The 12,910-nt window shown below is 41.4% G+C and overlaps 1 protein-coding gene across 42 annotated transcripts in view; it reads left to right on the forward strand.

Moving 5' to 3' along the window:
- LOC146984852 (membrane-associated guanylate kinase, WW and PDZ domain-containing protein 1-like) overlaps positions 1–12,326 on the forward strand; it is a 91,089-nt gene extending 78,763 nt beyond the window's left edge. For 25 of the 42 annotated variants that reach the window (XM_085782346.1, XM_085782331.1, XM_085782333.1 and 22 more), the window contains 6 exons: positions 2,739–2,942; positions 4,660–4,747; positions 4,881–4,938; positions 6,591–6,734; positions 7,342–7,480; positions 9,043–12,326. In XM_085782346.1, coding sequence (XP_085638472.1) covers positions 2,739–2,942; positions 4,660–4,747; positions 4,881–4,938; positions 6,591–6,734; positions 7,342–7,480; positions 9,043–10,148 — 1,739 coding nt within the window. In that variant the 3' untranslated portion in view covers positions 10,149–12,326. Of the gene's footprint in view, positions 1–2,738; positions 2,943–4,659; positions 4,748–4,880; positions 4,939–6,590; positions 6,735–7,341; positions 7,481–8,138; positions 8,231–9,042 lie in introns of all 42 variants that reach the window. The other 17 variants (XM_085782354.1, XM_085782336.1, XM_085782340.1 and 14 more) reach the window with 2 other exon arrangements.
- Positions 12,327–12,910: the final 584 nt, after the last annotated feature.

Genomic DNA, 12,910 nt, shown 5'->3' on the forward strand with positions numbered 1-12,910 from the left:
GTGTTTAATTTACTCACTGGTCTCAAAGCACTGTTCTTCAAAGATTACCATATGGCAGCAACATTAATACTTAACTGAAAACACTTTAAAGTAAATATACCACCATGCTTGGGGGTTCATCAAGTTAGATGTAAAACATTTTAATATGTCTTTAAAATCAAAGAAAATTCAACTCGTATGACAGAGCACCAAGAATTACTTATCATATCCCACAACAATGAAAAATGATTAACTAATTTAATCTTTTGCCAATGAGATGATAATGAGCGTCCTAAAGACACTGTAATAATTCTGTACTTCTAATGGCGCTGACTGAGACAGCACTAAAAAGGATTGAACAGCATCCTGCAGACACATTTACCTTTTTGAAACAATCCGATTTTAGTTTATATGCATGTAATATCTCATGATGGCCTGCAATCAGATACAGAAGCATTTTACACCCCACATGACTGCCAAGGGCAGGAAACAAAAAATATTTAAGACTACAGAGAATGAAATTTAAGAGTTTTCACTATCTTGTAATGTCTTTTTTTTTAATTACGAAACTATATCCAAAAGTGTTTTAAAGATTTCTTTTAATACCTGCAGATACCCAGAGCAATCTCATCTTTTAAAAAACCTGAGAGTTAATGCATTAAAACAGCTCTAGTCTTTTAGCACGTACAGTTCATCCAGACTCGTGTCCAGAGAGTTCATGAACGCACCACTGAGAGAAATGACTGATGCCATCTCCTGGCAGGATTACAGTATTTTTACAGTTACTCCTCATTGAGTTTCCTCCACTTTATGAATAGCAGGCGAGCGGCGTTTGACAGGAGTGCACTTAATGCAACAGACCGAGGTCACAAACCCACTGTCATGAGCTTACGGATAAAGGAGTCTCTTCGTGTGCTGAGTGTACCCCCCCCCTCCGCCCCCCCGGGATCAGGCTGGCTGCAGCTTTATCACAAACACCATCATCACAGATTCATGCCACACGGCTGCCCCCCCGCCAATTCATTCAGCACGTAATTGGAGTCTACTCAGCTCGGTCCATAGCTGTCCATACCGTTTACACACCACGGCAAAACAGCAGAATTGCATGTATTAAAGTTGCTCAGGCATTGATGAGGAATTGTAGATGTTGTCCTTGGACAAATTTGATATTAACCTCCGAGTGATGAATTTCCAACACCAATGTCATTCCAAGGTCCCTTGTATAGTTAGCCATTATGATGATATAGTGATGTGTGTCAGGGGGAAAACACAAGAATGGATGAGACGTTTGCCACACTGACTGCCCAGGGAAAATTTCATTGATCCCATGGGTTAATGGCATTGCTGTGCAAAATGCAATGCAAGAATTAATGTATTATTTATAGTGACACCGGTGACAGTACGAGTCAACAACCATGTCTAAACGTCTTCGAGTCTTTCAAGCTTCCCGTTTTTTGGGGGGTTTTTTGCTGCTGCTGCCGAACTGCACTCCCTGCTCTGCTCCGTTACTATCCCTCTTGGGAAAATCAGATGAATGGACTTGGAGCTTTCATGTGCTGATCTAGGATCGTGCTGTAGCATTCTGCACTCACTCTCCTTATGTATTCCAACCATGCGAGACACGAGCGGAAACCTAACAGAGGAATGTGTATTACCAAAAAAGAAATGCTTCCAGGTATAGTAAATTATTTTTTAGGTCTTAGAAAGGCAATTTTCTACTGATTCAATCTCCCATACACCATGGATACATAAACCATTTTGCTCCAGTCCAGCAGAGCCCACTCCCCAACCCCCCTCATCCCTTCATCCCTTCCTACTTTGACCTGGAGGTTGGTGTTGTGCTTAGCAGAGTAGGTATTAAATCCTGGGTACTTGCCACACCCTGTAATGTTCCATATCTCATTATTTAGACAGAGTGACAGGAAACAAGTGCATTTTTCAATCAAGACAGAGGCAGGGTAGCTACAAAGCAAGGTGATGTAATAAATATGGATGTTGCAAAAAGTGCCGGTTGGAAGGAGGAGCAAAAGGAGGAGCACAGATTAAGGTGGTGGAGGATGGAAGGCGAGAAGGACTGGAGATCCCCAGGGTGCGTTCAGGGCTTCTGTGTAAACACGATGTGCAGTATTGAACACTGTCACTCAGATGCGGATTGTATGTCTTGCAGTGCTGGCATTGACCACAATTAGCAGCGCATACACTCAGGCCACAGGCTTCACAATTCACGACAGTGCTCCTCTTTACGAATCCTCACTATTTCCTGAGCAGGAGGAGGGGTATTCACGATGCTATGACCGGGGTATTGATAGGCTGTCAAGCATTAGTCACAGCCACAGAGGGCTCTGACTGGTGGCATATGATTCACAGTCCATTGATTAACACGTCAAGCGATGGGGGTAGAAAACATCTTCTGCGTATTCCCAAAGAGCCCACTAATTTACGTTTTGACATTTCACTGCTTTTTCCTCCTTCTCTCTGAGGGATCTAGTATTTTGCATGAGGCCAACATGTTAATGCTGGATGTGGACACAACTTATTGGTTTTCTGTGGGTGAACTGGGATATGGTGATTCGGATAATTAACCTTTCTTCTCTTCCCTTCTCTTTCTCCATGTTTTCTTTCTGTCTTTTCTTTTCCTTTTCATTCAATCTAAATCAATTCATCGATCAAACAAATAATCCTGTCCAAATCAAACAAAACATCACCACACACTTTTAACTCACAAAATATACAAACAACAACACGTATGTTAACAAAAGCTGGAAATGCCTGTGTGGCCATGCCCCACAAAATAGGACGCATCATCGAGGGCAGCCCGGCGGACCGCTGCGGGAAGCTGAAAGTGGGGGACCGAATATTGGCTGTCAACGGCTGCTCCATCACCAACAAGTCACACTCGGACATTGTCAACCTGATCAAGGAGGCCGGGAACACAGTCTCGCTCAGGATCATCCCTGGTGATGGTAAGGCTTTTGGCTTCTAGCCTCACATGACTGTTTCATAATGCAGCATGATGTGACTTATTCATGGATGTGGTGGGAAGAAAAGGGCACTGCTGCTCTTCACAGGCAGGAGCACTTTTCATCAGGGTGTGAACCTTGGTATCTGGAGAGTGAGTCACCGAGTAGGAGTAAGGTGAAGTTGCCCCCAGAAACAACTGTAGTATTTCCATAATTCTTCTCTCTCCTCAGTTATTTTGGTTTATTTTCCTTGCTACATACAGTATATTGCCATCTGCAATATACTGTCAGTTTGAAAGGATTATAAACACTGCTCAGATTTAGTCAGGTCCTTACTGTTGTTTTTTTTTTATAATCTCTTTGGCTTACTGTAGTAAAGGAAAGGAAATATGAATCTGTAATATCTTAGCACAAGCAGGTTACTGCAGAAGGTCTGAGATGCCAGAATAAAAACAAAGCAGACAAAGAAATAAAGTTAAATATATGACCTTTTCGTATATGTAGTTCTGTTTTATGTATACATATCTCAGCTGACACTGGCTGTAGAGCAGGGAACACCAAGGACAGGTCGACAGTCTGTCACGGGGCTTTGCCATGCCACTCAAATCATGAAACAGCCAAGGAAGTGAAGAGGTTTATTATATTTCAGTCAGTGTTATCCAGCAGAGAACTAATATTAAATGCAAAGCACTGCTATTGGGTTTCATAAGGAGGTGCAAGGAAGCTGTTTATTGGTTTATATTGTCAATGTAAAAATGCACAGTCAACTGTCCAATCACAGCTTCACGGCACGGCTCAATGGTTTAATGTCATTAACTGTACTAAACCCTATCTCGGTGTTTGCGCTGTTTATTTAAAAATATTTCACAGTTTGTGATAAAAAACATTTTTATGAAATAATGTGCTGTACCTGTTACTTACTGAGACACTGGTAAACCAATGAAAAAACAGAGCAGAGCAATGCAGCAGTATCCTCCACAGAGACAGAAACTGATGCTTAATTAAGGCTGGAGGTGAGAACACACTCACTCTCTCTCTCACACACATACGCACATTAACTTACAGACTTCTGCTTGTGCATGCACGATGCAGGGTTTCCTAGCAAAAAAAACATGTCTCGGCCTTATAACATTGGAATGATGGCATTTATTATATTCTCATTTCAGATATCACAAAAGATGCGTGTGATTGTAGAAAACTGAGGCCAATAGGAGGAGGTCATATTTTTTTCACTAACAAGGGGAAACTGAGTAAAAAGCTTGAGACCAATGAGTCAGGCTGATGTTCTTGCCAAACACAGACAGAGTTGTACTCCTGCCAGTGTCAGTGGAGACTAATGCATGCTGCAGTGTCCTCACTGGTGAAAATATGGAATTGAAGAAAGACACGATAGGACAGTTGTCTTTGTTTTATTCCCTTCATGGAATAGCAGATGAAACAATGATGCAAGCCGTGACTTTTATGTTTTATCGCAGTTTTTTTCTGTGCAGTGGGGCCAGTGTTGTCCATGAGCAAATGGCAAATGACAACATCACAGGCAGTTAGCATCAGGTTGAATAGAGCAGCCTGCGGGCGGTTCAGGGGACTCTTCTGGACAGTAACATTTTGTTCTCCAGAGTGTCTTTTGAAAACAGATACATGCAAATGGGTTTAACTAAAGCAGTACCGTCATTTCTCACTGAGTTGTTGTTTTAATATTTATATTTTTGTTTCTCTCCAGAATCTTCCAATGCTTCTCTGCTGACCAATGCTGAGAAGATAGCTACCATCACCACCACACACACACCTCAACAGTCCTCAGAGTCACGGTAGGTGATGCTGCAGAATTTATTTTAATAAGCACAAATCCAAATCACAACCTAGAAAAATATTATCCAATGCACTGTTGTGTGTGTCTTCACAAGTTTTCTCCCTTTTCTCTCTCGTTTCTTTTTTATAAAGGAATAACTCGAAGTCGAAAGGAGCGCCTCCTCCTCCACCCACACAAGCTCAAACACAGGTAAGAAAAGACGTGCCAACCTCACAGTTAATGATCATCTGGTTTTTCCATCCGTTAACAACTATACGTTACCAACCATAACAGTAAAAAAAAACAACACTGATACTGATCACAAGTATTTTTTAAATCTGATGGGTCACAATAGTGCCACATATGTTCAAGCAGTCTCTTCTGGCAGGCATCTGTGTGGAGAATGTAAAAAGAGAAGAAAAGATCAAAAAAAAATCAGTTATGGTCAATCACAACGTTAAGAGAGTATTGAAGTGAAATTGTTGGTTTCAGAAAGTTACACAGGTTGTTGGACACAGCTATTCGACTGTCCGAGAAACACTCTGATGAACCATCCAGGCAACTTTAACATCCTATCACTGCAAAGATCTGCATGTACAGTGGTGGCCAAAATAATCAGCTGACAGATATGAAAATACCTGACCCTTTTTACCTCCAAAATATCATTTCATTTCATAATGTTCATGAAATATGCAGATGGTTGCACAATCTGATGAAGTGAGTCCTGTCCAGTTTAATTGCCAACTTGCCCCAAATTTGCTTGATGGGGTTGAGGACCAGACTTCCAGACTGTAAAACATTTGGCTTCTTGTGTGAAGGAACATGACTGTGTGACATTGACAGTGAAAAAGGTCTAGCTTGTTTTTTTTGTAAGGAGAATTACCTACATTTTCTTGTGGGCTCTATTCTATGGTTTCTACAGCATAATGATGATTAATGGCCAATTCAACAAAAACAACTGAAACCACTTAAATATGCCAACTGTTCTAATATTTTGGCCACCACTGTATAACACATAGCTACACCTGTACACTTCGGTGCGCCCATCATTATACATCAATAAATTGTGTTTTATTGATGTATAATGTTTGTGTTGACAGTGGGTGTTATATAAATAAAGTTTTACTTACTTATTTTACATCATAGATTTAGAGAAGCCACTGCAGTCAAAATAACCTGTGTTAAACAGAAAGAAAAAACAGTACATCCTAAAGTTTCACTGATCTTTATTCTAAAAGTTACTTTCATTGTTGCAGTCTAGTGAGTCTACCTCCTGCTCTCTTAGTGACGCACAGTGGAAAAAGACTTAAGGAATGCACTGTGATGAGTACATCAAGTACAGCACATCTGAGACAGTGTTCTTTTATACACTGTGTCTCTCACATATTATATGATAATTGATAATTACATGGCTCTGAGGATATTTCTGCATGATAATGAGCAAGGTTACTCCTCACATAAAGGCTCTGCTGTAACAGTAAGAGCTGACATTCACATTTCAGAAATAGCTTCCAGTTGAATAGAGCACTGGATTTGTGGAAACTACAGCAAATGATTTTGGGAGAGTCCATACTTCTCTTGGGAGGGAACTTTTGATGAGTATGGTAAGTTTCAGGTCCAGCCCTTGTGCTGCCCTTGCTTAGTGATCTGTACCCTGCTCACAGGCTCACGCAGCATTAATTATTCATGCATTCCCAGGTATTGTACTGCCATTGACATTTTGTGAGTTTTGGTGGGACATGGCTTGATTAGCCCTGACGTGTGGACTCACCTTTTGACTCCCCCGTGCACTATGGATTAGTCACTCCCCCTCGCTGGTCTCTCTGTGACTGTCTCTTTATCGCTTCTTTTCTATCTCGCAGGATGCCGAGTTCTACTCTGTGGACCTCGAGCGTGACAGTAAAGGTTTCGGCTTCAGCCTGAGAGGAGGACGGGAGTACAGCATGGACCTGTATGTGCTGCGACTAGCGGAGGATGGGGCTGCAGTCAGAAATGGAAAAATGAGGGTATGAAACTATTAAACTGAATACAGAAATTTATTTTTCTCTTATTATTTCTCTCCTACACATCTTGGCAGATTTTTGCTACTCTGCAAAGCTTAAGTGCCGAAATAACAAACCGTTCTCAGTCAAAATTTGTGATTTCTTGACATCTCTTCAAATCATTGTGCCAAATACACAATTCAAAAGAAATCAGTATCCTAAATGTGGCATTCTTTGGTTGACTGGTTGGTTTTAGCTGTCTCTTGTAGGAAAGAGAAGCAGATCTGGTTAAACCTAGAATGTGAAGGAGCAACAACTAGCGTAGGCTAAGACAGCAGCTAAATCCAGTCATGGAGAACTGAAAACAGCTACTCTGGTCTTGCTACACAGGTGATTTGGTGTGGTGCATAGTATTGGTTTCAGGGTTATTATTATTTCCAAATGGTAAATTGAAAGCTACAATATTTACCCAGTTGGCCTTAAAATGTTAAATCCATTTTTTTTTCTCATCTCAGTATGTCTGTAGTTCCTCCTGTCCACCTTTGTGAAGCATAATAGGTTTTCTTTTCTTTGTGTAGCTGAAAGATCATTATTAGCGGGCTTTGAAGATAACGCTGCCTCTTTTCTTTAGGTGGGAGATGAGATCCTGGAGATAAACGGTGAGAGCACAAAGAACATGAAGCATTCACGTGCCATTGAGCTGATCAAGAACGGTGGTCGGAGGGCGCGGCTGGTCCTCAAACGCGGAGATGGATCTGTACCTGAGTATGGTAGGTAGACATGTTGCAAATGTTTTATAAATAAACTGCTAATGCCAGCATTGAAATCTTATTATTGATGCAGCTGTACACACACTGCAGACTAGAATTAAGCTTCTTATCTGCTTAGTGCACCACTGGGACATATTTTCATTTTTAACCGATTATCATGAATGTTATTACTGCAAATTATAAACATTCAACAGACACACTTTGTGATCCATTTATTTAATTTAACTGCTGGTCATGGTCTCAGCAAATGATTGAAACCTCAGATATGTCTGATCAATGAAGGATTGGTTGCCACAAAACCTGTCTAGTGATTTATACTCCAGTAATATTCACTCCCAAGAGCCGAATACTCAGCTGAGAGATTATTCCACTCACAGTTGGAGTCATATTGTTGTATTTCTCAGCACAATCTTTGGGGATTTATCTGTGGTTTAATTTTCTGACACTTCTCAGCCTCTCAGATGGATTTTTCTTTCTTTTTTTTTTGATATTATATAAAGTGCAATGTTTTCTTGTCTTTGTCAACAAAAACCTTCTTCTCTCTATTAAGATGCACTGTAAAACAGCCTCTTGTCTGTTTTATTTGTCTCCTCCTCTCTATTCCTGCTTCTTTCTCTCTGATTGTCTCTTGTTGCTGGGCTCTTCCTCCTCTCTCCAGCGATGATGGCTCCTCATCTCGCTGTTGGTACAATGAGGAATGACAAGATGGGAGAGCCCTGTTTCTACCTAATGGGCCAAAATCAGACCACGGTTTGTAGCCAAAAGTCTGTCCCAATCCACTCAACCCCGCCATATTTTTCCTTCCAGCTCATCCCTACCTGCATCCTACTTTGTGTGTCTGCGTGTGGGTGTGTTTACATAGTGTACTTGCTTTATGTCTTGCCATGCCAGAATTGAACGTACTTGTTTAACTCTTGTGGATCCGTACCCAAACAAATCCTCCCCCTCTCTGCCAGCGTCGCACCAAATGTTCTTAATAGGACTAATTTATTACCACTGCTCATCACATGTCGCTGTCATGGCAACCTGTCTGTAATTTAACAGACATGCAGCCAAACAGACTTTTGTTTTTGTTGGTTTTTTTTGCTTTTTTGCTTTGGGTTTGTTTTTCCCAATGATGCACATTGAGTTGTTCACCATTTTGTTTTGAATGGTTTCCTAGGTGCCTGCTGTGTCATTGATAACCCCTGCCCTACACTTGCCGATGTGTTGCACCTGCTGTTTTTGCTGACATCACCTTGTAATCACCTGCAGCCCTGTAGAGAAAATATATTGAAGTGATTTATCACTTCAATGCAATTCATGTGTATAGATGTTACACAGATTTGTCTCTGGGGATGTATAAAGGATATGAAAGAACACACGTATGCATGATTTCATAAGTCGCTGCATTGACCTGCTGTCATGTCAATGCAAGAGCTCACATGAACCAAGAAGGAAAGTCATGTCTGCTGAGCACACTAAATGTCACGTCATTGATGTTTAAGTTTTCCTCAACCGCCTTCCATTTGCGCCAAGTGTTTCTGGTCAACAACCGTCTTCTCTTTTCTCCTCCCCTGCAGACGGCAGCAGTGACAGGCACCCTCCCACACCCGGGGCACAAAACTCTCCGGAAGTGAGAACGCTGCCACCCAACAGCCGATATCACACCTCATTGGAGTCCAGTTATCCACCAGACCTTCACAAACCATCACGCCAGGAGGAGGCTGCGCGTGGCCGAGACAGGGACAGGAACAGGGACAGGGCTGGGTCAGATCAGATGGACTACCAAGGCCGGCAATTTAACCCCCACCATCATCACACCTGGAATAACAATCACAGTCAAAGTACCCCCAGACAGCAGTCTCCAGACAACAGTATCAGCAGTAGCAGTGGCAACAAGAAGAGCCGGGGCCGCAAAGTGAAGAAGTCCGAGTCGGAAAGTGGCATCTCTAAACTCCTAAAGACTCTGAGGAAAGACAGCTCGGGGAAAAAGGCTGCAGCTGCTGAGAAACTGAGGGGACGAGAGCACTCGGGCAGCAGTTCTACTTTGGACGGGAGGTTTCGAATGCAGCGCCGCGGCTCCCTTGACCGCTCACCAACCCGAAAGCGCGCCTCATCTCCCGATCGCCGGCGGGCCAAGTCGATGGACCGCAGGGCAGAGCGAGCACATCGGGACCATACACCTGAGAGGGAGTACGATGACGGAGGGTTCCTGGCGGTCACTCCCGAACGCAAGTTCTACGAGCGGAGGCTCCTCAAGGACTCACAGATGGCTGGGCGAGTCGGGGAGGCCACGACCCCTGAGCGCACCACCAACAACGCGGATACCTTGTCTCTTTCCAGGGGCCGTACTTCTGACAGAGCCACCAAGAACGGAAACCTCCTGAGAGACTCTTCGTCAGAGAGGAGAGAGGAGAGATATCGGATGAACGGGACACCGGAGAGACGATACCGAGTGGAGCGGGACTCTTCCCCTGACAGCACCTACAGCCGGGACGAGCTGAACTATGCAGCAGCACCCAGACTGAAGGACTACTACAGCATGATGAAGAACAACGCTGCACACAACAATGCTGCCTACAACAACACAGCCCATAACAATAACACAGTAGGTCGCAGCCCAAACCAGCTCCCTGAGCCCAAAAGAAGGCTGTACAAAGAAAGCCCCAAAGACCTCAGCATCTAGAGCAGAGCAGAGATCCCCCTCGCCACTCTCTCCTCTATCTGTGCAGACTACAGTATGTACCATACACTGGAATTGGACTTCTGAGGATACTAACTCTTGTGCTTTATTTGGTCAACTGGTGTATTGATTGATTTGATTGACTTAACTACTTGTGATCCCATCCAGAGATTGATAAAACAGCAGGAGTACAATCCTTCTATCAGTTCATACTGGTTGTTTTGTCATTGTTATAGTTATTTTGAACATAACAGAGGTTGTTGTACTATAGTAAAGGTATTGTATGTGCCTGCATATGAAATCAGTGATATCGCTTTTTGTAGGCATTGCTGAATCTAAATATTTGTTCCCTCAGAGGTATGAAACATGCTTCCAGTTGTGGTAACTTCTAACGAACTACTAAGCTTGTTTTCATCTTGTTTTTAGATGTCTCTTTCCATTCCTGAATTGCTTTACTGAACAAACTATAGCACAAGATACTGATGGTTCATAGGAAATGTGAAAACCACGTTGGACTTCAGGCAAAAATTTGAATTTAAGATCTGATAATAAAACTAGAGTGATAAATATATAAATAATATATGACTTTTGCTCACTATTTATTTTTAATTTGGCACATATCTTGAGCAAGCTTCGTTAAACCTTTAAGGACCAAGGTAGAAGTGCACACTGTACCTGGGAAAGCATGCTGTACCCTTACTTGTGTTGCATTGATGAAATGTGTGGCAGCTCACCGCCCTTTGCCTAAACACACCCACACACCTCTGAAGTTGAGAAATGAAGCAGGCGACAAATGTGAAAATTGGCAATCGTGTTTTAAGTTTCCCCCTTTGAGTAGAATCATGAAATAACTTGAATACTCCGGCCCCTTGTTCTTTACTGTGTACTGATGTAGTGGGAAAGGAATCTGACTCACTTTCATCGACAGGCAAAACTGTTCCAGTAGACTCTCTGTTGTGGAAAAATGGGAGCTATCCAAATTTGTTGCTCATCTAAATATTAATTATATACTTATGATGAGACTACATTATGCCACAACACCAGCTTAAAGTTGCCATAAAATATGATTTTCCAGTTATGCCAAAAAAAAAAGAAGTAAAAAGAAAAAATTAAAACAAATAAAATGTGTAAATTATCCCTGTGCAAGATGCATGTGTAAATTAAAGTGTAGTTTAACCACTTTATCTGATAGGTCTGAGTGAGAATATTCGATAAGAAACATGAGCTGTAATCCCACAGTAATTGTTAGCCCTGTCCTCATGTTGATGATTTGCGCACCGACCACCTCCTGGGTCCTGACACAAAGAGCTGATGTGATTTGTTGTTTTGGTAACATATGGAGAGTCCTGGTACAGGAGATGACCAATCTGCCATGCTGAGCCATGCTGTCATGCCACTGGAGTCTGACTGCTGCTTTATAATGTGTTTTGTGTGTATTCTCTTGTTTTATGTTTCATTAAAGAACTAAAAGTATATTGGATAAACCACAACAAATGCATTGTTTGATCACTGTTGTCGCCATGGTACTGTATTTAACAGAAAAAAAAGAAGAAAAAAAAAGACACAATTAAGAAGTTAACCTGTTGGCCATCACCTGTAAAGAATTTTTCCAATGTAACTATTAGGAACCTGTCAAGGAATAAAATGTTGCCTTTTTCTTGTACAAAAGAGAAATTTATGAAAAACCTCAGCAGTGAGGAATGTGATATTGTGTTTATATCTCTGAAATGGACCTGATGATTTATGGTAAATATGTTGATTTACTCTGGATCAGGTATGTAAAGACATTTTAAAAGACTGTATTTGGTCAATCAGAAACTGTTTGATGGTTTGAATCTCTCTCGATGGTTAGCCTGCCTTTGTATTATAAAGCACTTGTATGCAGTCTGTGTTCTTCAAGCATTATTTCTTGCAATGTGCTCCGGACATAATGCTGTCTCTGTGTTGATAAAAGCAGTACATGTATATGGGCCAATCTTTTTTATAAAACTATGCATATATAAATACTACATTGTTCATAGCTTTATTTGACCCATGAAGCTATACTTAACATTAGTCTAAGTACAAGTAGATGTGGACTTATCCAGCTTCTTTCCTTGAGATGGATTACAATGTATATGTAGCTATCAAAAGAAGTCTGTGAATGCTATTTTTATTATCAAATAAAGTTTTCCATACAAATTCAAAAGGATTTCATATTTTTGCACAGCAGCTTTTCAGTAATGTCTCAGGAGAGGCTTTTGACTGTTCACTCTTTTTTTATGAAGTCACCCTGGTGTGTCAGTCACGGTCACATTACATTTTAATATGCAGCTTTAGAGATTTTTGCTGAATTTAAAAGTAACATGAGAAGTCTGTAGTATGGGCTGTCAGCTGTACTGCCTCCCTTGTCTGCTTAGAAGATGTATTTCATCCTATTTGTTCATGACATATGTATAGTGACAGAAGCACCACTGTCTCCCTTCATTATTATCCTCAGTGAAACAACCAAACCAGGCACTATTTGTGTATCCATTTACAGTGCACTAAACTGCAATCATACCTTCATTAATTTTCAATAATATATTGTTCAACTATTTTGGTTGATTGTTTTTCTTAGGCTTTAGGTTGGAGCTGGAGTTCAACTTCAGACTGCTTGATGCTGATACTGCTCCACTATATAATGGTTGCTATAGCTACAGTACGCATCAAGGTCATTATGGGAGAGATGTTGAGGTATTTGTTTTTCCCTAGTCTGGCATAAAGCAGAACTGAGAGGTGAGGAG

Source organism: Trachurus japonicus, chromosome 7 (genome assembly GCF_045865225.1).
Source record: "Trachurus japonicus isolate A0001 chromosome 7, Traja_1.0".
NCBI classification, from domain to species: domain Eukaryota; kingdom Metazoa; phylum Chordata; class Actinopteri; order Carangiformes; family Carangidae; genus Trachurus; species Trachurus japonicus.